General features: G+C 45.5%; 1 protein-coding gene across 1 annotated transcript in view; it reads right to left on the bottom strand.

The window, feature by feature from the left end:
* KDF1 (keratinocyte differentiation factor 1) overlaps nt 1-12,705 on the bottom strand; it is a 104,770-nt gene that overhangs the window by 21,899 nt on the left and 70,166 nt on the right. The window contains exon 3 of the mRNA XM_078682625.1: nt 6,552-7,672. Coding sequence (XP_078538751.1) covers nt 6,552-7,662 — 1,111 coding nt within the window. The 5' untranslated portion in view covers nt 7,663-7,672. The remainder of the gene's footprint in view (nt 1-6,551; nt 7,673-12,705) is intronic.

Genomic DNA, 12,705 nt, shown 5'->3' with positions numbered 1-12,705 from the left:
ACCTTTCCTTTGTTGAAAGTCCTAACCCTGCAACATAATAGTTAATCCCTTCAAACGCCTCTACTAACCCCATCAACCATGTGCAGGAATTCACATAAACCCCTACTAATATTCACGCCCAACTCAAATTAATGTAATCACAAAGAAACTAGAATGAATGCATGTAATGGTTTGCTGAGCACACAAGACTAATTCCAATAAATAAAAATAACCAATCACACTGGACTAACCCTTGGTTCTGAAGCAGCGTGCTCCCCAGCATAAAGTGCTCAACGCCTCTTCAGGGGTAGTAAGTGCTATATAAATGCACTAGCAATGAATTGCTACATAAAGCTCAGGGATTCCCTCATCAAGTAGGGAGGATTCAAAACTGGTTATGTCTCACAAATTCGACAAACAACACTGGTGGGGAGGAAATCAGGGGCAATATGGACTGACAGTAAGAAATGGCTAACGTAGATGAGATTAGGGACTAGTAGCAATTTAGACACCCACTGGCCACGGACATGTTTCATTATCCAGAGAAGCATCTCTCTTACACAATACTAGACCACTTGTAGAAGTCCAAAAGAATACGCCAAATGATAGTGGTGGTTGGACACAGCCACATAATGACCTCAGAAGAAGGTCTGCTCAGGGGGTGTGAGAGGCAGACTCCCCATTCTGGAGGGAACACTGGAGGCACTTCAGTAGGACCAGGGACACAAGGAGGAGATGGGGAGGTGAACATGCTTCGACTGCGGAAAGCGATACAGACAGTGATGAAAGGGCAGGTTATTGCACAGACTTCCAGACAAACATGACTCATAAATCATTGTGGAAATCTGCTACTGGAATGGTTACTGCAGAAGCCAAAGAGAACACCACTTTATCATAGTGGCAATGGTGGAGCATCCTGGCTTTGGAGACCGATAAAGCTTACTAAACCACCTAAATCCCAATTATCACTTAGAAGGCAACAGCCTATTGGTGGCTAAATTAAGAGCCGAACGAGCTACATCTTTTCACAATGGGCTTTTATATAATGTTTGCATAGCTCATCTTCGAAACCCTCACAAAACAGATGGAGGCTAAGATCACAAAGGCTTCTCTGACCCCAATCATTACAGATGTATACATTACTTTGATAAGCATGCCTGGAAAGGATCTAGCTCAGTATCGGTTAAACAGGTCTACTTCTTTCCTATATCTTGATGCCAAGCTACTTGATATAACTTTGGCATCCAGACTGGCACACACTTATCACATCCGAGACACCTGACAAGTTGGGTTTCATTGTAGTTGGAGACACGCCCCAAAAAATTCTCCACATATTGGACATGGGCTGCATCACTTGGTCATTTTGTTTGCTGCCCCGCTGCTCTGGGACTGATGGGCGGAATCTCAGAGGCTGGAGAGACGTCATCTGGGGCCATCTGGCATGGTGGGCTGTGCCCTCGCGCCTGACATCAAAATGGCCGCCGAGACTCTCGCGTGAGCTCGGGCCAATTCTTCGCGCTGCTCTGCACGGCGCTTACCGGCACAACCAGTCTTCTTTCGCGGCGGTTGGGGTGGGCTCCCACGTCGCTGCGCTTCTTGTTGGCACTTTTTTTGCAGTCTTCTTCTTCTGGGCACGATGCAATCCAGGGTGGGCTCCTGGTATAAAATCGCCGTTTTCTTCCGATGAGCACGCAGATGGGTGCGTCGCCTCGTCGCCAGATGTCGTGTTCCCTGACCCAGGAAACACAGGAGACGGTAGGAGTTTCAGTATATTCTTTATTCGCTTCCTTGATACACGCTTGTTGCCCTTCGTTGCCCCCGACCTCTCGCTCCGAGGTCCTGCTCCTAACTGACCTTTGGTCCCCTCCCCTGACTGGATGTGGTGTCCGGTATCTCTTGTCCCCACCCAGTGCCCCAGGGTCCTAGTGCCATTCCCACGGCACGACAGGCTGAGCGAAGACTGCTTGTCCTGAGGGACTATGCCCTGAAGGGCGCGGCCCCAGTGAGGCTACTGGAGAGGGCACTTGGGTCGCTGGATCGCTGCGTGGGAGGCAGTGGAGGAGACCCGCTCTCCCTCCCCTCCTGCTAACACTAAGATCACCCTGCTGTAAAGAACTCCTGGGCCCAGCAGAGAGACTGCTGCTGGCTCTTCAGACCTAGAAGTCCGTCTGTGAACAACAGGCGGTCCTTTTCCAATCCCTGCCTAACCCTATCCCGCAGGACGATATACTGCAGAGGCACATAACCCCTTTTATTTGGGGGGTAAACAACCTGGATTGCCTCACTCCATGCTCATGATGCCCAGAGACGGGGGAGGCTTGGCATGTCCTAAGCTTTTAGAATAGTAAAGAGCAGCATACTTATATTACATCTCTGAAGTCTGAATGGTTTGGTCGAGAGAGTGGCTAACACTGGTTTCATATGGACCGGGGAGTGGCCTGCTGCCCCTTCTGGGACTTGGCTTGGTTACCTACGCATGCCTGACCACATAGTGCCTATCTACCCAACCCCATTTGAACGGTGTGAGAAATCTGGGACAAGACATTGCTTCAGAGGGGTCCCACTACCTTCCCCTAACATCCCGATTGCTCACAATCTAGAGTTCACCCAGGTGCCGGACCCCCATACGTTTCTTAGTTGGGAAGCAGGAGAATGCAGGGCCCTAAGATCTATTTCATGGGTGGCACTATCAAGCCCTTTGAATAATGCAAGACAGACATCAATCTCTCTGAATTGACGTGGCTTCAGTATTATCAACTACACCACTGGACACAATACCCCCAATCATCAAGGGGCCACCCGGGACTATACTCCCTTCAAATTTGGCCCTTGTTAGGGCCCATGACGGTTCCAGGGGCCTTATCTCTTATGCATACCGAGTAGTTCAACACTACACACACAACCACAACAACACACACAACAAACACAACCACACACACACAACCACCTATCAAGCCAGTTGGCAGAATAGCACCTCGTCCAAGCAGTGGGAGACTCTGTGGTGGGACATCCTCCAAGACATACAGAAACATCCCCCAACAGGAGACGGCCTACAAGCTTATTGGTCAGTGGTGTTACACACCAGCCCGCCATTACACTATATATTCTTCTACATCTCCCCTTTGTTGGTGATGTGGAGAGGAGACTTCTGTCACATTTGGTGGTCTTGTTCCCTTATAACTACGTACTGGAAGTAGTTTTTGGGGCATAACCAGGGTGCTGTATGGTACCAGATTCCTCCTATCCATACCACTGTTATACTGGGTACCTGGCCCCTCTCATTGGAAGCCATGACTCAAGCAGACTGGAAATTTATTAGTCTTACCTATCTTACCCATCTTTAATTCACCTGCTTTACCCCCACCAAAAGAAAACTGAAAGCGCTGCAGCTTTTTGACTGAACACCCCTTGCCACCAGGGAAACTCAGTTAGTGCTAAACACTTGGGGCTTTACCCCCAGCTTTCTCCCCCCTTATGTACGAGGGCTTATCCCATACACATACGTCATTGCTGTAGCTCGGGGGATCCTAGAGGCAAATACTGACTTAATGTTGCTGACTTTAGTTCTCAATTTGTTTTGTTCGTTTCTGACATGTATAGTAAAAAAAAAAAAAAAAGGGGGGGGGGGTTTCAACCTTGGGTTGGATGCCTCACAACTTCCTTGTTGCTGCGTATCGCTGTTAACTATTCTCCAGACATTGTTGCATAGAATTGTCTTGCAATGCTATGCTTGGGGTACAATTTTGTTTTCTTAGAAGTCTTGCTTTGTATTTTGATAAACTTTCAATAAAAAGACTATGACGCAAAAATAAAATATGTTCTGGCACTGTAGTACATGATCTCTCCCTTTTCAAACATATTAATGGAAAAAATAACGTTTTTATACAATGAGGTTTATTTAGGGTTACGAAAAAGGAGTTGGAGGATATTTGTGCTGGCTTGCAAGACGTAGTATCACGCCACAGGAGCTGAGGAGTCAATGATACCAGACTCCACTGTCTGCACCATGTAGTGTACAGATTCCACAACAGTGTTGCCAAAGGAATATATTCAATGGAAGCCACAAACAAAATAAAACTAGCTTTGCTGATGACAGCTTGTGATATCATTAACACACAGGGTCATATGTCTCATTTTATAATATCTGGGGAATTATGATGTCACGTAGTGGTTAGTGGGGCCATGAGTCATATTAGATATCTAATGTAGGACCAATATGAAACATTTTCTGTGTTTAAAAAAAAAAAAAGAAATGCCACACCATCTTCCAGTAACAAATCAAATGCTAATAACTGTTTATCTTCCCTTAGAGGTTTCAAACATCTAGGCAAATACCATTTTTTTAATTCTAATACTGAAAAACAGAACAACCTAAAAATGAAACTCAATTCTATCTTCTTACTGTTTGTACATACCAACAATGTTAACACTATTACATTTGAACTCGAATTAATGCCCATGGCCTACATTTTTTAATTGTGTGGTGGGAGTCCCAAAACAGCGTCTTCTAGGCATCTCTGCATAGTCACTGGACATAGACACTTGACACTTGACTAAGAGGATAGGTACTTAATGTACTAATTTGGTAAAACCAAAGGTTAATAAATAGGTAAATAGCACAGAACTACTGACAACCTTCAATCACAAAACCTAAAAGGGCTTACAAAAAATATTCAGGTTAGACTGTCCGAGACCATGGAAGGCACAGTGAAAGCCTCATTAGAACCTGTCAAGACACTCTCGCCTTCTGCCTTTCTAGGTACAAAACTGTTCCAGCCATGCCTAGTTCCTTAGAACCAGGCGTCAGCATACCTGTAGTTCAAGACAACCTATTTCTAAAGGGTAATTACTATAAAACTGTGAGCCCATAACACACTCCCGGTTACCGACTTACTTCAATTATTCTATCGCTCTCTAAAACAGTGTGATTTATTATTCAAGCCAGATTTTGATATAACTGCTATTTGTCTCCGGTTAACTGAACCCTCCACTCCCCAGGGACACAAAGTAATTTCATGTATCCCATTACTCTTCTGTAGTGGGCTACATCGGAGCGAAATGCCTGCCCTATCATTACTGATCTAAGTCAAAGGTAAGGGTCAGTACCAAGGCAGCAGACACTCAATGCTGGCATAGTCAGATGACTACAAAACCATTACAACGTTAAGCCTTCTGAGGGCGGCAAGTGCCAATTAAATACATAATCCCCTTTGCTGTGGGATCAATGGATGCAACTTTACAGCATCTCTTGGTTCCCTGTCCTCACTCCTGAGTTACTGGACAACAGTTACAGCAGGAGCTTAGTGTTCGACAAAGCAGAGGATACCGCCAATGGCATTCTCGCTGCGCTGGCAAACTGCTATTCTGCCACATCCCTGGTGAACAGGCAGGTAAGGCCACCTAATTTTGGTGTTGTAGAGCAAGGGGCTTTGGTCAAGAGAATTATCGCCCACCTCTGCCTCTTTAACTGAAGGAGTCACAGAAGAGGTGAAAGAGGGAAGGAAGAGCCACCTCCCAAGCAAGACATCCATTTTCTAAAAAACATTAGCCTCTGTGACTCCAATGCCAAACTCCAAAGGCTGAGGGAGTTTGTAGAGATATATTCCAGGCACAAACATTAATGCAAAAATAACCCTCAGAAATTAAACTCGAATACCACTTCAATATGGCATCAAGAACATGCCAGAATTCCAACATACCATCTGCCCCAAGGTCCTGTGCTGATTCAGTCAAGTTGTCAACAATCTTCATAACATCAGAATACCTAAGTTTATCTGTGGACTATGGCACACAATGGAGCCACAAACAAATACCCACCACCCCTTCCTTCAGTTTCATGCTCTTTCTAGCCCTGCTCCAGAGCATACTATACTTCCTTTGCTTTTTCACCTCAGAGCATGAATCCTCATTCACCTTTCCACCATAAAGCAAACAATCCTTTTCAGCCCCTGAATAACTGATAAAAGAACTCCCCTTGCCTGTTTTTCTCACAGCCATCATTATCTATTCTTTCTCTGTATTTGAACATGCCCCCCTTTGACAACATCTCAGCGTAGCATTTGTCTGTTCACTGCACCTTACTAATCTCAGAAGACCTCTTGCTCTCATCAGTCATCATTATCTCACATCTTCTGCATACGTAAGAATACATGCCTTCCATCCCACTTCAGAGCAGGCCTGCTCTACCATGTCCGCAACCATGAGAAAGCATGCCCATATTTCCCTATGAGAGAGCAGACTTCTCCTAAACACCCACCATATCCCAATCATGTTGCCCACTCAACTTCGAACTTTAAGGCAGACACCTCATTTTCTCTCCATCTGGATCACCAGCATCCACTCTTTCCAAATCAAACCTTAAGTACTTTACTCTTCAAATCTGTGAATGTGGCTTTCCCCTAACAAAGAGATCAGCTCTACTTGGCTTGCCCAGTCCCAGATTGAATTTACCTCCTACTCATACAGAGAACACTGTTCTACAACTACAGCCTCAGTATATGCTTCTGCTTCATACTACATAACTTCAACAGAACATCCATCCCTTTGTTCCACCACCATTGCAAAACACATACCATCTTGGCTAAGGATGGTGGATTCCATGACCATCGTCTCATTGCCACTGTCTGGCTGGATTCCTCGACTGCTCTCATTCTTGTGGTTATGTGACATTGCTGCCAGGCTTTTGGTGATGGGTGGCCGGGTGCGGCTCTTGCGGGTGCTAATGCGGATGATTCCTCGCACAAGTCGGCACTCCGCATCCTGCTCATCCAGATTATAGTCCTGTGTGATGCTACTGATCAGGTCTGAAATCTTGTTGGTCTTCTCCAGGAAGACAGTGTCAGATGTGCACTTGGCTAGCTCATCTATTTGGTGTAAGCTGAAAAGCTCTGTCAGTTTCTTGAAGATCAGGACGTCGATCTCTGTACTGGACATGGACCAAGTCTGTTCAGTGTCCAGGTCAAGCTCATGGAACGAGTAGTACTCTCCAGACCCACGGTGACTAACCGAAAGGCCTGAATTTTCTATGCTGTCTCTCTTGTCCGTTTCCTTCACTGATTCCTTGCAGCAGGAATCATCATCTGGCTGAGACTGGACAGGATTCCGATTGGGGTATACTGGAATCCCTTTAAATTTCACATCCGGGTAACTGAAGCTGCCCCCGGCGTGGCAGGTCTTCCCCTGTCCTCCATTTCTCTCTTTGGGAGAGGCATCATTTTGGCTACTGGTTGAAGTGTAACCGTTAGGCTCTCCACCCTTGATTTTCGATTCAGTGATCTCTTCTTGGCGCAAGCATGGCAGGTAACAGTCTGTTTGCTTACGCAAACGGTGCCCACATGTCAGTATGTAACATATTACGTCCCTGTACAAGCTCCAAGCCCTAGAGAGGCTGGGGCAGCACTGATCCTCTTCAGGCTGTTGTTCTGCAGTACCCGAAACTAAGGCAATGGGCTCGGTGCCACTGGAGTCCCTGGAATCAGTCCGGCGAGATCGCTGCACTCGAGTGTTTGGAACTTTGGACTTTCTATTCTGCACCAGATCTGGAGTAGTCTCTCCAAAGACCTCCAAGCTGATGTCGCTGGCTCTAAATGGGTAGCTCCGCCTAGAGGCCACAATCTTCCCAGGCTGGTGCATCCAGGGACTGTTGCTGCCTTCTTGGAGGTTGTGAGTGCTTGCTGCTTGCATGGCTCAAATACTAGAAGAAAAAAAAAGTAAAGTGAAGACTGGGAAAGGATGATTCTGTCGACACACTATTAGTTCTATATTAAAACAGTGATTCACAATGGACTATGCTCCTTCAAACTTTCTCGAACATCTAAAGGAAACACCAATTGCATCATATTAAGTAGTAGGTCCTAGCATCTAATTCGTTTTTATTCTCAAAACAAATAGTTAAAACAATCAAAGACTGTATAGTGCTCATGTGATCACATGGTAACGAAGGAGAAGACAACATAAAAACAGTCACAAGAAAAAGTAAGCACTCCATTATGGATCAACAACAAAAAAGAATGTAGATTTAGTATCTGGAAATTATAGCATTTTAATATGCTTACATAGGCTCGAGTCTACTTGCACGGATGACAATGACGTCTTTGCCTTGTAAGGAGGTTCAAAATTCATCATTAGGACAAACTATTTTATGAGCATTATATGGGCTGAAGAGAATATCAAGATTTTAAAAGGAGATTGTGTACAGAAAATGAGATGCAATCAAAGCACATCCGAGTCACATCTATACTCATGTAGTAATATCAACGCCAAACCTAGTTGGCACAAAAGAAAAATAAATAAGTGAAAAGCCGAGATTTCATTAGGAATAAAATATTGTTAATATTTAAATCATAAATTATGGTCACTAGCATCAGACAGCAGCGTCACAAGACACTATTGCGTCCAAATTGGAGCACTGTCCCCAGACGATTCATGGCGGTGGGAGCTCCTCAGAGCAGAACAAGCACTGTCCTACCACAAAACTATTGGAGAGGACAATTGTCGCCAGTCATTTAAATATATCAGACAGTCAAGCAGATCCGTAGCTTGCGGTGCACACACACAAAAGCACTGATAAAGCCAAGAGATCTCACTTTTGGAACCTGTTGGCCTGCCTATGGTTTCAGCATGCAGTACAGCATCCCTAATACTGTGCAGCATGGCTTTTAAAAAGTTGAAAAAGCCTATCAGTGAAAGTGAACATGCCCTTGTTAGGTCTCGTCTAGCGTTGGAGCGCGCATACGCTCCTCGCTCTGCGAGGCGTCTTGTAATCGATAAGATTTTTGAAGGGGACTTGAAGCACCGCCTATCATTTTGATTGGCTGGCATCATTTATGCTAAACGCTGGCCTCCAATTGAAAATTAGGCTTTTTGGTTAACGCCCTGTCTCCTTGAATTAGTCGGTGGGCACTTTTTTTTTCCTCATTAAGGCAATGGTGACAGCTTGTTATTAGTTGTATGTTCATGCTGAGCGTGGGCATCGCGCTCAGTTTTATTTATTTTAATTTTAAATTAGAAGCGCAGTGCCCGCTTTAGGGACACCCCGTTCCATTTATTTATTAATTGTGACTTTAATTTAGAACGCAGCGCCTACTTTAGGGACACTCAGTTTATTTATTTTATTATGTAATAATGTGGAGCAGCGTCGCAAACAGACCGTGGCACCAGAGTCCTGTTTTCAGTTTTTGCTCCTTCCGGGACCGGAGTCTGGAGGTGAAAATAAGCTCTCCTCGCACCCACTCCCCCTCCACTCTTCGTCTGTGGTGAGGATGGGAACTGCGTAGCCCCCTCTTAATTCCTCACGACCCGCCGCCAAATGAGAAGAGGCAGTCCGCCTTGGACCCTTGCTGAGGGCCCCAGAGTGCTGGCCAGGGGGTCGGGGTGGGCGCAAGGAGCAGCTTCAGTGTTAAACCCCCTTCAGCCCCATGAGTTTGCCTCCCAAGGGGAGACGAGGAAGGGGTTGGGGGGAGTCTGTGCTGGCTTGTTTTCCCTTCTCTACCACCAGTCCCGCTTCCCCTCGACTCTCACAGGCTCCACCATGTCAGGTACGAACCTGCAGCGTCAACTGCTCCCCCCTCCTTTTTCCTGCACTTCCAGGCAGCACCAAAAACACACCGCCCCATGGAATATTTTTAGCCTCCTCCTCCACCCATGGAGTGCTTTCCAGTCCTTTATGGACAGTGTTTCGAGCCACAGACTAGGATCCCGACCTCTGCGTTCTGTAAACCCAGCCCTCAGATCCTACTGCCCCCCTTCCCTCCTCACCCCCGGCAAAGGACTCTGAAAACTACAACTGTGCTCCCCCCACAGCTCCAGGCATCCAAGGAGGGGCCCTGGCGTTGCACCTCCTCCCTTGAAAAGTTGACGAAAGCCGCTCTATGATTGGTCTCCCAGGCAGCGCCATGAATACATCTCTTGCGGTCCATGGTTGGTGCGAACCATCATTTTAAACGTATTTTTCTTTCACGTTGTTGAGCGTTTGAGCAGTTACCTACTCCATTTGCTGTCTGTCAGATAAGTTGTCCTTAGACACCCCGGACTAACAATAACACTATTTTTATATCCACTTTGCCTGCTCGGAGGCTCTGTAAATAACAGTTTAATGATACTCTCTTTACCGACCTCAGAGAGGGGAGTTGCCTTGCCATGGTTCAGACTCTGCTGCTCTGCCGTTCATATGTGTGAGGTGAGTGTTAAGTCGCCGAGCCATCCCAAATCCCCCTCTCCCCCCAAACATTACCAGAGTGCAAAGAAATAGAAAAGCTGGGATAGAGGAACCAACCACTCCTACCTGGGATCTGGGAAACATTGGATCTCTGTAATTGTTCACCCTTAATGTTGTGTGCTTTAACTAGCATCTGAACTACTATTACAGAGATCTGAAGTTCTGCTAGACTTGCATTTCTGATGTATGCAGTAAAATTACAAATCGCAGATTGCAAAGACCACCAAACTCAAAGTTCCATCTTGAGTGCCCATGAAACAGCCAGGCACCCCCTCTCTCTTCTACAAATTAATCAGCAATGTTGCGCTTTAGCTGTAAACTTAGTAAGCTAAAGTGCGGGTGCAGCGATTGCTTAAAAAGTAAAGAAATAGAAAAAAAAATTCTATTTCTTTCGTTTTTAAGCAATTGCGGCATCTGCGCTTGAGCTTCGATGTTTACAGCTAAAGTGCGAATGGCACAAATGCCTTTTATTTATGTGTTTTGAAAACCAAATAAAAAGCATTGTTATTTACAATGCCAATACCTCAAACTCTGGCAAATGCGAGACCTATTGCATTACAAATGCTTCTTACCTCTGTCACTGCAGTAAGGCCTACAGGCTCATTCTGCTATGTGCTTAACTTACCCTTTGCTAACATAAAGTTAGAGCATAGCTCTTGGCATTTTATGCATGTACTGCGTATATGTGCCCCAGATTCTGGGTTCCATTTCGGCAGACTCTGGGCTGACTGGAGGCACATGTGGAGGCAGAGGAACCACCCCAGACATTTGTGGATTGCTGCATTCCTGTGAGCTATGTGGGACACACTGGAGGAAGAAAATCCAGGCTCTTCAGTAAACTTCAAAAAGGTGCTCTTTGATTCAGAAGGAGGTCACTGGAAAGTGCCTGGGCACATTTCAGGGGGGAGACGGGACGGATAAGAGAATCACAAAGATTAGGGCTAGGGCCCTGAAGTAACCTTTTCATACACATCACTGTGGCTGACATTCAGGCGTGGACCTCTAGGTCACTCCCATGGCCTGTGTAGTGGGGCTATCAGAGTTGGAGTCACTCCTGCTGTGACAGACTGCTTTCTGGCATAAAGGCATAGGAGAGGGCACTTCAAAAGGAAGCAGACCACCCCAACACAAACTTCAAAGACTCACATCCTAAATCACATATAGTGTCTGGAAATAGACTATAAACAAGCATTTGCAATGCAATAGGTCTCGCATTAGGCAAAGTTTGAGCTTTTAGTATTGTAAATGGCATTGGCTATTTTTTTTTGCAGTAGTTACGTTTTGTTTTTATAAAAAGGGACATATAAAATATGTTGCATATTGACATATAATGATGCAGCCCACCTATGACTTATGCAGCAGCAAAATGGAGCAGCATTGAGATCAGAGTGCAGCTCTGGAGGCCACATGTCCACCCACATAAGAAATGTTAGAGGTTGTCCACTGACAAGTTTCCGAAATGGCGCCACCTCCTCTTCGTAACTGAATAATAAACAGATACAGAAAATACACACCACAAGCACTGCAATTTGGCAGCTGCGGCGTCTTCTGCATGATTATAGTCCCTCCCCTCCACATAATTCATCACTTGCCAAATAATGTATCACTTGCCACATAATTCATCGCTTGCCACATAATTTATCACTTGCCACATAATTCATGACACATAATTTATCACTTGCCACATAATTTATCACTTGCCACATAATTCATCGCTTGCCACATAATGTATCACTTGCCACATAATTCATCGCTTGCCACATAATGTACATAGCATGCCACAACAGTTCATAGCATGTGACCTCATGTGCTTGGACTCCACAGTGAGGGCACTCAACCTTGTAACCACATTTCAGAGTGGCAAAAAACGTGTCAGTTGGGGGTAAAATCGGTTGACTCCTCACAATTCCATGCTTTACTTGAACTGTGGGAAAAACTGGCCCGGATCATCCTAACCTGCAGCAAACACCAGTTGGGGTTAGCTGTAGTTATTGTCAGTAATAAGGATCCCTACCAGTTCAATGAGTAAAGACACCCTCGCAGTTGGAATACTCCACCGTCGACCCTGCTGCCAGTTATGCGGCATTGCAAACACACTTTGATTAAAGGGTGAGGTTGGGAATTATTCCTGTATGTTAACTGTTATAACCATATGTATTTATGTATTTAAATGCGGTTGTTGGGGCGGTTCTCCTGCAGAGTGGTGTCTTGGATGCTGTGAAGGTTACCCAATGAATATTACACTCTTCTCCCCCAGGCATGTTATGTTATGTTATGTTAATAACTTTTATTGGGCGCACAGCTGCCCCAGCGAAGGGGCGTCCTGGCGCCTGATCAAGTACCACAACACAACAAGTCGATGCTGAAAAAAAGGAGAATCAGTCAGCAGAGGCAAAGGTGGGTTTTTATAGCACGTCTAAAGAGAGTCAGGCTATTTAGGGCACGAATATGGACAGGAAGGGAATTCCATAGTCCAGCTGCCAAGACACAAAAGGAGCGACCTCCCATCC

Source organism: Lissotriton helveticus, chromosome 3_1, assembly GCF_964261635.1.
Source record: "Lissotriton helveticus chromosome 3_1, aLisHel1.1, whole genome shotgun sequence".
Classification (NCBI taxonomy): Eukaryota; Metazoa; Chordata; class Amphibia; order Caudata; family Salamandridae; genus Lissotriton; species Lissotriton helveticus.
The sequence above is the reverse complement of the archived record's forward strand: the minus strand, read 5'-3'. Positions and strand labels throughout refer to the sequence as shown.